Source organism: Phaethon lepturus, unplaced genomic scaffold (assembly GCF_000687285.1).
Source record: "Phaethon lepturus isolate BGI_N335 unplaced genomic scaffold, ASM68728v1 scaffold44740, whole genome shotgun sequence".
NCBI classification, from domain to species: domain Eukaryota; kingdom Metazoa; phylum Chordata; class Aves; order Phaethontiformes; family Phaethontidae; genus Phaethon; species Phaethon lepturus.
Window position 1 is genome coordinate 22070 of NW_010514953.1, and position 13039 is coordinate 35108.

The 13039-nt window shown below is 48.6% G+C and overlaps 1 protein-coding gene across 1 annotated transcript in view; it reads right to left on the reverse strand.

Moving 5' to 3' along the window:
* COL27A1 (collagen, type XXVII, alpha 1) overlaps positions 1-13039 on the reverse strand; it is a gene marked incomplete at its 5' end in the record, with an annotated part of 126906 nt that overhangs the window by 20443 nt on the left and 93424 nt on the right. Inside the window, 4 exons of the mRNA XM_010294440.1 lie at positions 643-696; positions 988-1041; positions 2526-2633; positions 2755-2808. Coding sequence (XP_010292742.1) covers positions 643-696; positions 988-1041; positions 2526-2633; positions 2755-2808 — 270 coding nt within the window. The remainder of the gene's footprint in view (positions 1-642; positions 697-987; positions 1042-2525; positions 2634-2754; positions 2809-13039) is intronic.

Consider the following 13039-nt stretch of genomic DNA (forward strand, 5'->3'; position numbering starts at 1 on the left):
TCGCCAGCCCGAACTGGTTACGGCCATGCTGACTCAGCAAAAGGAAAAACACAAGGGGAAAGCCGCCGTGGAAAGAGGGCTCTGACTCAGGCCGGCTGCGGCAAGGGGGCTCGCCGAGGGGTGGGGGGACAAAGAGAGGTAAGAGGGTGGCAGGCGATGAGGAAATTGGAGCAAGGGCGATGGAGAGGAGACCAATTCTGCCTTGCTTACAACATGCTATTGGCTGATTTAAGCGCAGGTGGGCAGCTTGCTGAAGATCAGCTAGTTGTGCAGGGTGTTATTCTGGCTTGATCACAGAAAGCTACTAGCCCCGTTTCTTTCGGCTTGGGGATTCAGCAGAATTTCTGCGGATGCAGGAAAAACGTGTCCCCAGAACACATGCCGGCTGGCTCAGCCACTGGCACAAGGGCACGTGGTGTCTGGAAAGCATGTGCTAGTGGCAGGGGGGGCCCCGCGGCAGGGCTGTCCCAGCGCTGACTTGCAGAAGTAAAGCTGCAGCAGGAGCTACGTAGGTGGCTGTGCCGTAAGAGGAGGCACCTCTGGCGCAGACGCATGGGTGTTATGGCAGTGGGGCAATCATCTCTACGTCAGCTCAGCTTCCACGCCGATGGAAGACAAGATGGCCAAACTCTGCCAGCTTACCTTTTCCCCCTTTGGCCCTGGTGGTCCAATTGGCCCCGGTGGTCCTGCATGTCCCTGTGAGACAGGAAAGAGCTGTTTGACTGAAGGTCCTCCCTGGTTTCCTGCCAGAATTCAAAAGCCCTGTGTTGTGCATCCCAGCTTCGGAGGGACACATGAGTCATGGCAGAGATGAACCAAATGCATCTGGAGAAGTCATGGTGGTGCAGATAGAGACTAGAGAAACAACTAAACTGAAGTTGAGATCAGAAACGAATCATAGTTTAAGAACAATTTTGTATCCTGAAGTGGCAGTTTTGTTGCATCTGAGAACAGACAGAAGTTGGAGGATGAAAATAAAGTCCTTACCTGGTAACCTTTTAAGCCAGGTTCCCCTTGAGCACCCATCCTTCCTGGAGCACCCTGGAGAGGCAAGCACAGAAAGCACCATGAGAGTAGCCTGTGGGTATTACCCAACAAGAAGAGGATGCACCGGGCTATGAAAAGCAAAGCTCAGCACCACACGGGAGTGCGGCCACCCGTACTCCTGGCCACTGGTGAGCTTTGCTGCAGCCATCTGAAATGCTCTTGCTTGGCTTTAACCTCTTACATGGAGAGTGATGCTAAGGAGTCCATTTTATGTCTTTGCCAGCCTGTAGCAAAGAGGTTCCTCACCTCATTCAGATTTAATACCAGAAATGGCTGCATAGCGTGTGCTCTTCATCTGCCCTTCTGGACATCTTCATATCTAAATTAGCTTTGTGCTAGGAAGTCTACCAGCAAGATCATTCTCATGCATGACCTAATCCTAAACTGTTGGGAGGAAACCTTTTGATGTGGGTTCTGAGGCCAATAAAGGAGTTTTCTGGGTTGTGATGAGGGCACTGCAAGAGCTGTTTATTGCATCCTTAGCAGACTGAACAAAAGGGTTTAAAATCAGATCATCAGATTAAAGTGAATTGCAAACTTCCCATATAATCCCGTTCAGTGTGGAAGAAGGTCCTTTCCACAAGACAGAGATGTGTTCAGTCCAATAGACTGCTGCTCAGTTATTGCTTTGCCTCTTTGTGAAATAATCCATGGAGGCTTTGCCAAAGAACATGAATCGAGGATATATGGTGAGGCCATAATTTTTAGTGCGGGAAAACACTATCAGCAGAACCATTACTCCATCACTCATTTGCTACTGTCCTGAAACATCACCATGATTCCTGGTTCATAAATAACTCCTGCTTTTTTCACTAAGTTCTACCAAATATAGTGCAAGAAGTTTCCTTACCAGCCTGCAAGGCATGAGGAGATATTTCTTACTTACCACTGCTGTCCCAATGCATTTGTCTCATGTGCCTAAAGCAAATTAACTTTCTTCCCTCTCCACCATACTACTGTTGTTCTCTCTGAAAGCCTCACCTTCAGTCCCCAACTCAAACCCTTTCCCATGCTGTCTTTCTTCTTGCTGCAAGTGTTTTAGATAAGTAGATCAAGAGTGGGTGTAGAAACAGGGCAGAAGTCCAAGGGAGAGTTCCTTATAACAACACAGTTTGACTTGGAAGCAGCTCTTGCCATGAGTGTGCGGTCTCAAAGGGAAAGATCTTAGCAAAAAATAGCTTATCAGCTCACTTCCTTCTCAAGAAAATTCCCCAATATTTAAACCCATCTGGGGAGTTGCGAAGAACTGTCATGATGCAGCGTGAGCTGGGTTCACGGGGCACCAACACAACCACCACTGTGGCGTCTCTCCTGTGCTGCTCATTAAGCTGGTTTGGTCAATTAAACCCATCTAACGTAATTCCACTTTCTGTGCTCTGAAGCCTCTGCTGGGCTCTCTGCTTCATTCTGGCCTATGCCCACCACTGCTAGTCATGTTTCTGCGTGTTGTGTTCGAGCATTCGCAGAGCTCTTCTCACCATAGGTCCCAGGGTACCTCGGGATCCTTTAGGGCCTTGGTTCCCCTTTGGCCCCTCCTTCCCTGGAGATCCTGTCTCGCCGAGCTGCCCCTGGTAGCCCTTGCTGCCCTGCAGAACAAAAGCGCCAACATTAACGTAGGCCAAAACTGCTTCTATAGATAAATATCAAAGATGAGCAAAGAAAGGGAGATCCAGAGGAGGAGACATTGTCACTGGGAGATGTTCCTACCTTCTGGCCAGGCTTGCCCTTTTCCCCCTGTTTTCCTGGTTTCCCTTCTGGTCCCTAGGAGAGCAAAAAGAGCTGTTGGAACGGGAAAGCAAAGAAGTCCCACCCCAACCAGCCACTCCCAGGCCACTTCCCTGGTATACTCAACCCTGACAGCGTCCTCCCCCATCCCATCCTATCCTATTCCCATGGGAGCCAACAAGGAGTCTAGGAAGTCTACGATACACAGGTACCACAGTCGGAGTATGGCTGAGTTTGTTCTTGAGCCGCTCCAACACATGGAGGAGAAGGAAACCTCATTGCTTAAAGGTGGAAAAATCTCTGCGCCTGGGTGACTATAGGCCAACACGGCTGAAAGGTGGTATTTTTAATCTCCAGATCACATGTCAAAGACAGGCAGGTGATGGAAAACTGCCATCTGATGTATCCATCTGTCCTCAAGGATGCAAAAAAGGGATCTCAGAAGCACTCCTTGAAGGCAGCACCCACTGAACGGAAAAATTGTACCTACACAGCCACTGCTACAAAAAGGGCTGAAATGTGGAAAAAACGTTTACCCTGGCCCCCACAACATGTTTCCTCTGGTCTGCAGACAGAGCTGCCATCTGTGTGCCACTGCTTTACGGACAGAGTTGTATCTTTCACCATCAACTATGGCACGGAATTGGATATCAATACTTTTTACATGGTTTTAGGATACTGGCAGTGGAACCATTGCCTCAACAAGCAGCTCTTATTTTTACCTTGTAAAAACAGGCAGTGGTTTAATTTTCTGTCTACGTGCACAGCTTTCTGCTCACAGTGCAAAAACGTTCCCTCAGTTTGTGTTATTATTACTGCAACGCACAGCACAGGGAAATCACAATATATCGATCAGGCAACTAGAAATGCAGTAGGATGCAAAGCTTCAGGCGGGAGCCACAGCACTGAGAGGCTGACCTGCTTTGTGCACCCAGCATGGGTGCCTCGCAGGCTGCAGAACCTGCCGCCCCTCCTTGCACGCACGCAGCAGAAATTAGCTGTGATGAGCAACTAAGTATAGTACATTCTCCTTAGGGAGCCCAGGGAGTTCATTTTTTCAGTGTTTGACCCCGTTGGCTGAAAGGCAGACAACATGTTTGGGATTTGACAGAAAGAAGCAAAAGCATCACTGAAGAAAATAACTCATGCTTTTTGGCAATGGCACAAACTTTTCAACAGCATCTACACACCAGCACGGCATCTCTCCCTCTGCTCTCCCGCCTCCCAGTTAAGAAGGTATAATCTTCACCACCGTTGCGGTCTCAGCTAAACAAAAGCAACTTATAAAGCTAGCTGTATCGGGGGGTTTCACTCTGAGCTGAAACACGGGCCTCGTGAGTGCCTGCTCTTACCACAAAGGAGCAATTCGGACTTATTCTAGCCCTAAAGAATTGTGGCAGTTCTTCACCTCTGCAAAGGCAATAGCTCCATTTTACCTCAGTCAAACACTTCGAGAGCCCACCTTGCCAACTCTATTAGCGCTTCCCAAAGGACAGGTCCCTGCCGAGGAGTACCTAAGTCCTGTTCTGTTCTCTCTTTCATACTGCTCAGGATTTTTGTTTGCTATTTTTTGCTGCAACTTTCCAAGAGATCACTTTTGGAATTATTTTCCCACAGAGGCTGAGCAGCTGCAACACACGGTGAATTGTGGGTGCCAAGTCTCCAAGCGTCACCCACGTGATTTACACTTTCGACAGGAGTAAAGAGAAATCCTCACTAATGAAAGCGTCAGCCTGGGAAATGGCCATCCCCATCCAGCTGTGCAGCCAGCTCACCACTGGACCTCGTACCAGGTCCCTCAACTTCCTCACGTGTCGGTCGTGTTGCGTGTGGTGAAGCAGCAATGACGCTCACAGACCCTGTTCTGCAGCAATATCGTGATGCTTAGTGGCTTGAAAATTTGGAGAGTGAATAGTGGAATCACTCACAAAAGTTTACTGTCAAAACAAGATGTGAACGAATAAAGACACAACTGAGATTTCTAATTAGTTGCATAGTGTTTTTCCATCAGTCTCCATGAACTATATCCTAAGATCTTTTGGAAGCACAGACAATAGATGTTTCTTGCAAATGGGAGAAAGCCTGTTTTAAGCTAAATCTGTTCCTGGCCCCAGTGATGGCCAAGCCCTTGATCTTCTCCAGCAGAGTCATTTTGCACACTCAGATGTGCTCCTGAATTGCTGTGCTGTAACAGCTCTTGAAACAAATACTTCCATGTTGGGGTTCCATGCCCAGGATGAGGGTGCATTACACTGACTGTACAAAACGCAGACACCGGTGCATGGATGAGTTCTACCCTTTTACCACTGTGCAGGGGGGGTGGACCCCGTTCACAGGGGAGGTCACGAGGATCTCACAGCTACTTCAGAAGAATTTGAAGTACAGCCTGGTTCCCCCCATCTGGATACATCTCCCGTGGAAGCAATGACTGAAACTTGCTTCTAGCCTGTGCGGGGAATTGTCTTTGCTTTTCAAGAAGACAGGCCTTAAATCTTCCCATCCGAGAAACAAAGTTTCCACACTGCTCCTAAAATCTGCCACCAATTCAAGTTCACGCTTGTACCCATAATCATCAAGTACAGATATAGGGTTGGAGTCATCTGGGAGAGGGGAAAAAACAAAAACGTAAACCCAACTTTGACAGTCCGAGCCCTGCTCGACAAAAATCAACTTGATCCACAGAAGACTCTGCCATGTTCAAACAAGGTCTCAACTTCCTCTGGTTTCCTTCAGCTTGTCTTTCCCTTTTGGTGGAGTCTGAACACAGATATAGGCTCCCTGTACCAGCTTTTCCCCTTATGATGCATTGGCCTCATTGAGAAGGGATGTTCATCTACTCCACAAGGCTCTCCTTGGTCCTCCAGCTGGGGTGCGGCCCCTTCTTCATTGCTGGGTAAAAAAAAATTGGCAGTGTCCAACTCTTGTCTGATAGTGAGACCAGCTGTCGCTTGCAGCAAACCACGGAGATCTCCCTTTGAGCCTCCCTCACGGTTCTTAGCTCTTGTCTGCTGGTTAAAACTTTGCCGGTATAAATAAACAGGTCAGACCGTGCTGGTGACACCGTCAGCAGAGACATGGCTTGGATCTTGAGTCACCTCCTCGAACGGAGTAAGCTCTATCAGCAAAGGATACTTCTGTGCTCTACCAGCATGCTTTCTAGGACTTTGGCCAGCAGAGCTCTGCTGGTGAGCGGGGAGCCTACCATATGTCCGATTTTCCTGGATGTGCTTTCTCCAACTGCGCAGGAATTTTGCCCAGATGAATTTAGAGGCAGTTCAACACTTGTCTGGGGTTCCCAGATATGTGATATCTCTACTTGCGATGTTCCAGATGTGGTTGCTGTTTGTTGCAATCCCAGATGTTCACAGGGCACATACGCAGTGGTTTGCACAGTTCCCTGAGATCACCACACTGTCACATGCCACACGTTACACAGGCAATAACAAGCCCAGCAACAACTTTGGTAGCCTTCAAAAGAGGTCAGATCCTTTTTCTCTGCATTCTTCTGACTCATCTGTCCAGGGATGGAAAAAACGGGGCCAGAAGAGGGAGCGGGGGGAAAAGAATAAAAATAAAATTCAATAAGATTGTAACTTTATCCAGGATCTCCAAAGTACATCAGGAATGTAGCATCTTTTGGTACCTCTTTCACCGCGGTGTGAAGTTCCTAGGGTTTCTACTCTCTTTACCAGGGACAGCAATGAGGGGCAGAGAATGTACAAAAGCCTATACATAAGAATAATTAATTCCAAGTTCTTTTTGCTGGATTCAAATCAATTGGGTTAGTGTGCCAAGGCATTAAACACTTGATGCTTTTATTCTCGGGGTTTGTACACATTTTGTGTTGTATGCTTTGGGTTACTGGTTTGCTGAGAAAACAAATCTTCTTTCCAAGCTTCTTCTGTGAGCAGGATTATTTTTAAATGGTGATTTCTCTTTATATACTGCACTCTTCACTAGAGAAGCATATCAGTACCTCCAGAAGATGACAGTAGTTGTGACCAAGGACTGTGGAAAGCAGCAGTTTTACAAAAAGTCACATGCCTTCAAGTATGCCAAAATATCCAAGTAAAGCAAAAAAAAAAAAAAAAGTCATCTTAGGTCTAGCATGTTTAAAATTTCATTGGCAGCTTCAGTAAGGCAGCTTCAATTTTATGAGGTTTTTTTAGTATGGCCTTAGATATTCCCCCTAAAGGAAAAGCTGGATGGTTTATTTTCCAATGCAAATTGACTAATTTTTAAGGAAAAAAGAGGCTTTCAGCCGCTGATGGCCTTGGCAGCAAAGTCAGGTCGCTTGCACAGCACAGCAGCGACGTTTATTGGGAGCAAATAGATGAGCAGCCCGGCTTTAAATTCTCAAGACACCAACAGTTGAAATCTATGTTACGACAACAGCATCCAGAAAAACAAAATAAGGAAGTTGAATGAACTGCAGAGAGATATGCCCCAAATGGAGCCAAACGACAAACAGTGTTAAAATCCAGACCCAAACTTCCCCCACATTCAGTGATGCTCTGCTACGTGCAGCAGATCTGGGGAAGCGGTTACCGAGACGTGACTCACCGTCCTGGTTTGACTCAAGGGGAACTGTGGCTCTTGGCACTTCACAGGACAGACACGTTTCGGCTTTGCTTGCAGACGGAGAGCATGGCACAGGAGAGAAGCTCTCCGAGGGCACAGTACGGACAAGAGAGCTTCCCAAAGCCTGTCTCAGGCCGGTTGAGGATTACTCAGGACTGTTGTGAAGCTGAAGCATATTTTTCATATTTTTTTTTTGGGTGTTATTGAGTGAAGGTCATTCCTCCCTACCAAAAATGAGGCAGGAAGAAATAGAAGAACCAGAATGCAGCTACTGAGTAAAGAAAAGAAAGTGCCAATGGCGATGGGGAAAAAAAAGTGATAGTTTGAGGCACAGGATGTAGAATGGGCAAAAAAGCTAAAGCAGTGATAAAAGTAGGAAGCATGAAGCATAGGATGACCATGGCCATATTGTTCAGGGCCCAGCCAGCGAGCTCATTTAAAGGGAAATGAAAAAGCCCCATATCATTTCCTACTGCTCAGCAACCTCTCCATATGAGAACCTCTACTTAATAAACTTTGATCGAGAGAAGCCTCCCCCCGTGGAGGACGGTTCACAAGCACTCAGGAAATTAGTGGGATTATTGGGGCTGGGCATTTGAAGACATAAATGTTTCAGATTTATAAGAAACACATTTCATAATCACTCTGCCGAGCAGTAGTTTGGAAGGGGAGGAGACAGGGCAGCAGCTCCTGAATGAGTATGGGGAAAGAAGAAAGACTCAACTGTTCTTGAGAAGAAAGACCTGATTGTACTGTGAGGTTCAGAGGGCTTCACTGGGATCACTGGGAAGTAGTGGGCTCTTGGCCTGCTTGTGGAAACCCGAGTGGTGAGTGCAGGTAGGGCTGGCTGGGAGAATTCAAAGAAAAAAGCGAGATGGGGAAATCCTATAAAAAGATCTTGGATGGAAAGACTACAGCTAGCGTCACTATGACTTTCCTTTCAGCTGAGTTCCACGTGGAATCCAACCCAAAATCTTGTAACCAAAACTCTCTGCGTTGCTGCAAATTCTTATCTACATGCAGACGTTGCTCTGAAATACGCTGCCTTTGGTTTTGTGGATGAGGATGTCTATTTAACTTGGTTTTTCTAAGCAGTCACAGCGTAAGGCAGCAAAGAGAATCATGTACAGAGCAGTGCTGTGTGCTCTGAGCTGGTCTGGTTTGGTCTGATAGCCCTGAACTGCCACTAATTTATTGTTTCTGGGAAAATCCCTTTTTCCCCTCCTCTTTGCCTCTATTTCCTCATCTCTAAGGAAGCACAGGAGACAAAAGTGCCACCACAAGGCTTGACGGGTGGGTGCGAATTGCAGGAAAAGTGCAAGCCCTCACCCCCACTGAGCTGTGAAGCTTTCATACACGATGACACCAAAATGCTCCAAAGAATTAGCCAGTGTTGGAAGCTGACAGCTGGGAAGAAAGGAGCAGAGAGAGCACTTGGGCAGTATCACTCCGTTTTACACTAACGAGCACTACTTGTGCTCTTTTTTCCCTTCCCTCAACACTAAGGGTTAATGCCTTCCTTTTGAAGGACACAGATGCCCGGGGGTTGTGGAAGAGGAGGGGAATGAAATCCTCTCTTGCAATAAGGAGGGGAATCTTGGAGTAACTGCACAAAAAGTGCGTCTCCTTCGTCTGAGTCAGGAAAGAGTCTGTGCCAAGTCAATGGGATTTATTTCAAATTCTGGCTCATTTCGACTCCTATTAACTCTAAACGAAGACCAGCTGGGCTCAGCCTGCCTTCCCGAGCAGCGGAGAGACCCGGCAGAGCTGGCCCCTGGGCTGCAGGGGAGCAACCTCGGTCGCTGCGAGCAGCGGTTCCCCGGGGATTGGGAGAGCTCTGTGATTCCCGGCAGGATTCCCAGGGCTCACAGGCAACCCTGGTCCACTCCAAAGGTTTCAATGGATTTGGTGGACTGAGTCACAGATACCAGAATAGCAGACAAAGGGAAAAAAACACCCCCACAATAAAACCTCCCAAACCACAAAATCCAGCATGTACGTCTCCATAAAACGGGATGTTTAGACTTCCAGAGAAGAGGCTGGACCTGGTGCCGTCAGCGATGCACTGATTATTAAAGCAAAAGGAGAAGCTGGTTGCAGCTAAGGGCAGGGTTGCCCCGGGATGACAACATTGCTTCTAGAAGGGGAAGGAGAGACCTGTGGGCTGCAGCTATGCCGAGGCACTCGCCCTGACCCTTGCTCTGGCCCTATCCAAAGCAAAGAGCTTAAGCACGTTTGACTACATTCCTGAGCAACTTTAGTCCCCTTTGATTTTTGATGCAAGGCAAATACCTGCTTATGGCTTTGCTGGCTATTTGTCCACACGAGTAAGATACTCCAAGGCTGTTACACAATGACGCACCATGGCCAAGTGCAGGCACCTTCAGCTGTAGGGACGGGCCCTACTGATGTAGCAGCTACTGGAAGGGACAGGCTGCAGGGCAGGAAAGTATGTCCTGTCGTGTCCCCTCCTCCCGGGTGGAAGGGGTAGCTGTGGCTCGGGATGTGGATCATGCACAAGCCCGGGAGATATTCAGCCCACGCCCTTTGACAAGGACGGCCATCTTGGGAAACATCTCCCGCGATGTGTCTGGCCTGTGGGCCGATACAGCCTGTACGCGGCCACTGCACAGGGCGCAGGAGCGGGGCTGGGGAGCTCCACGTCCCCCCTCTGCCACTGCCACCAACCGACGTCCTGCATGACCCCAGGCAAGTCACTTCACTCATTTGTTCCTCTACAGCTAATGCCTTATTCAAGGGCAAGAGTAGGAGTAACAATACTAGGTTAAGGGTGCGCGGAGCACAGTTACCACTGACACGCTGCCGCAGCGGTCACAGCTCTCCCCTGCACACCCAGCCCATTATTCTCCATTCCTTCCGTTGCTCAGTTGGAGGGTAACCCCATGTCCTCCAGTTGAGGGATTTTAAGAAACTTCGTTCAAGTAAGAACTCCACAGACAGCCCGTTGACCAGGGCAAGAAAAACAGCTTTTCCAGGAAAAAAAAGCTCAGCACATTATCAAAAAAAGCAGAGACTCCTGCATGGACAGCAGAGATTCAAACCAGAAGTGACTCCAGGATTGTCCTTCGGCAGCCTCAGCGTTTTCAGGGAGCTGAGTGCCATGTAACTGATGTGGCGTTGCCAGCTGGTACTGAGCTCATGTGTTGGGAGTGAATGGCTGGATTCAGCGGCAGCAGAACGAGGCGCTTTGTTGCAGAAAATCTTTGAATCATGTTTTCAGTGGCAGGAAACAGAAAAGAACAAAGAGCAAAAAACCACTCTGGGACAAATTCTGCTGTAAGTGATGTTTGGACAACTTTGTAATAGAGCAGTGTGTCGGATGAGAATAAGCTCCTGCTCCACCCTGGCATTACAGAGCCCAGAAACCAGCCCCATCTCAGCTGTGACCACAGCATGCTGTTTCTGGAGCAACTCTGCTAGCTCAGAGCAGAAGGTCCATCCCGGCCAGAAAGTCCTCCTTCCACTTCAGGATCGTAGCCTGTAGATGATGGAGAAACAAGAACACGATGGGAAGGATGCTGTCCTCGGGACACCATCCTGCGTGTGGAGTTGTTGCCCCTGCGGGGAGCGACGTGGCTGAGACCACAGCGTTGGAGCCAAGAGCCACGAGTTCACTCAGTGCTCTGTACTGGGCTGGATAGCAGTTTTATCCTTTACAAAGCACTGTGAGTTCCCTCAAAAAACCTTCTCAGATCTCCACCCCAGCCCAGCTCCATCACTCTAACCTCTTGGAGAGCAAACAAAAGGACTTTTGACCTTGTCGCATAAGAGCAAAGGGATTTACCAGCCCTGAGAGCTCTTTTGGTCTGCTGGTGCACATCTGCACCATGCAGCAGGGCCGGCACATGCAGCCAGATCTTCTCTGATGTAATTGTTTATGGCGATTTATACCATTGGAGCATCTGGCTCAAAGCTTTCCGAGTCCTGACGTGGCTTGAATGACACTGCAGATAGGATTTCAGGTTAAAAAGGAAGTGGAAAAAGAAAAGAACTGGGCTCCCAGTTTTGCTGAACAACGAGGGATTTTCTTGTTTCAGAGCATGTTGTATTTCATTACCTACAGGCTCTCCAATTGCTTTCCTGGAACTGTAAAAACCTCGCTATCAGATGTCTGCCTTGTATGACAACCAGCGCATTACGAAAACCACAGTTCGCAGCTACGGAGAGCAGCTGGAAACCCACCACCTCCCTCCTGCCAACTGGCCCGGGCCGCTCGCACAGCCACCGGCAGATCAGTCGTCCGCCAAGGGAAGGGCTGAAATGCTGTACTTTCTGTAGGTGGAGAGGAGCAGCAGCGGCAAGGAGCGTTTTCGGGGGGGATTAGTCTCAGGGACCACTTGCCTGTGTCCAGGTTGCTGGGTGCATACCAGTGCCTTCAACCCTTGACTCTTATCCTCTGTTGCGAGGAGCAGGATCGACTGGCAGCCGGATCCTCTGTAAACGTACACTCCAACAATGTCGTTCGGCTATTTCAGGCTCCGTGGCACTATCCCCTCATACAATGACAAGTTGGCAAATAAATTAGCTTTTTACTTTGGCAAATTACACCGTGATAGTTGCATTGCTGACGGATGCCTTGCCAGGGTTCGACTGGCTATTGTATCTTCCGGTCTCTCCACAAGGTGCAGACGCATATCCTCATCCTGCCTTGCCTGTGTGGGAAGTCTGGGTCTCCAGCCTCCTGCTCCTGCACCGTTGACACCAGGATCTGCGTCTCCAGCCAGTCTCTCTGAACGGAGATGCCCACACAGTCCCTGCTGCTCTGCCAGGAGAAGAGATTATCAGCTGCTCACTGCTCAAACAAGCCAACTAGAGGTTAAATGGCCAAGTCCAAAAGAGAGTCAAGATCAAGCGAAGGCAACACGTTTGTATTAGAGGAAGATGGAAACCACTGGGAGGAGATAATGTGTGAGACAGCAGCTCAGGAAAGTTGCAAATCCCTGATGTGATTTTTGAAATCTCAAGTGGATCTTGCATTCAGCTGTGTGTTAGTGTTTCAGGTGCTCTGGTTTCTCTTATGACCAGAGGGACAACTGGCCCATCCCTCTGCTGAGCAGGAACTGGAATTGAATGGAGCAGTGTGAACTTGGACAAACTGACCAAAAGATAGAGGATACTCCTGTATCTCTGCTCCAGCTGCCTCACGTCCTGCCAGCCACAGCTGTGAGACTCATGGACCATCTCAGTTGCCAGGTTTGTTTGCTGAAATCCACTGGCTTTGAAACACGTACAAACTACCCCTGGAGACTCGGCTGGGGCCTCCCTGCTGCTTTTGTTTGAGCTTTAAAACCACAGTGGAAACCGGTTTTCAGAGATGTTAATACTGGAAAAGGCTGAGCCAAGTTAAAGCTAACGATCTTTGCAAAATGTTTCTTGAGCAGCGAGGGAAGTTTGGTTGTGCTCAGTCGGCAATGTTGTATCAGCGTCGGGATGGCTTTCTGGAAAATAAAACCTTGCTCAGTAAAGCCAGACTTGTCCCTGCTATAGGGATTGATTGCCAGGTGAACATCTCTCTCCTGCGTGACCCAGAATGGAGCACAGACTCTGTACATTCCCTCCAGCTTTAGCACCTGTGAAGGTGCTCCAGCACGTCCCTTCACCTGCCATCTCCCAGGGAGCTCTACGTCTGTGCAGACCGAAGAGAAGTCTGTGCTAATCTCTTTCC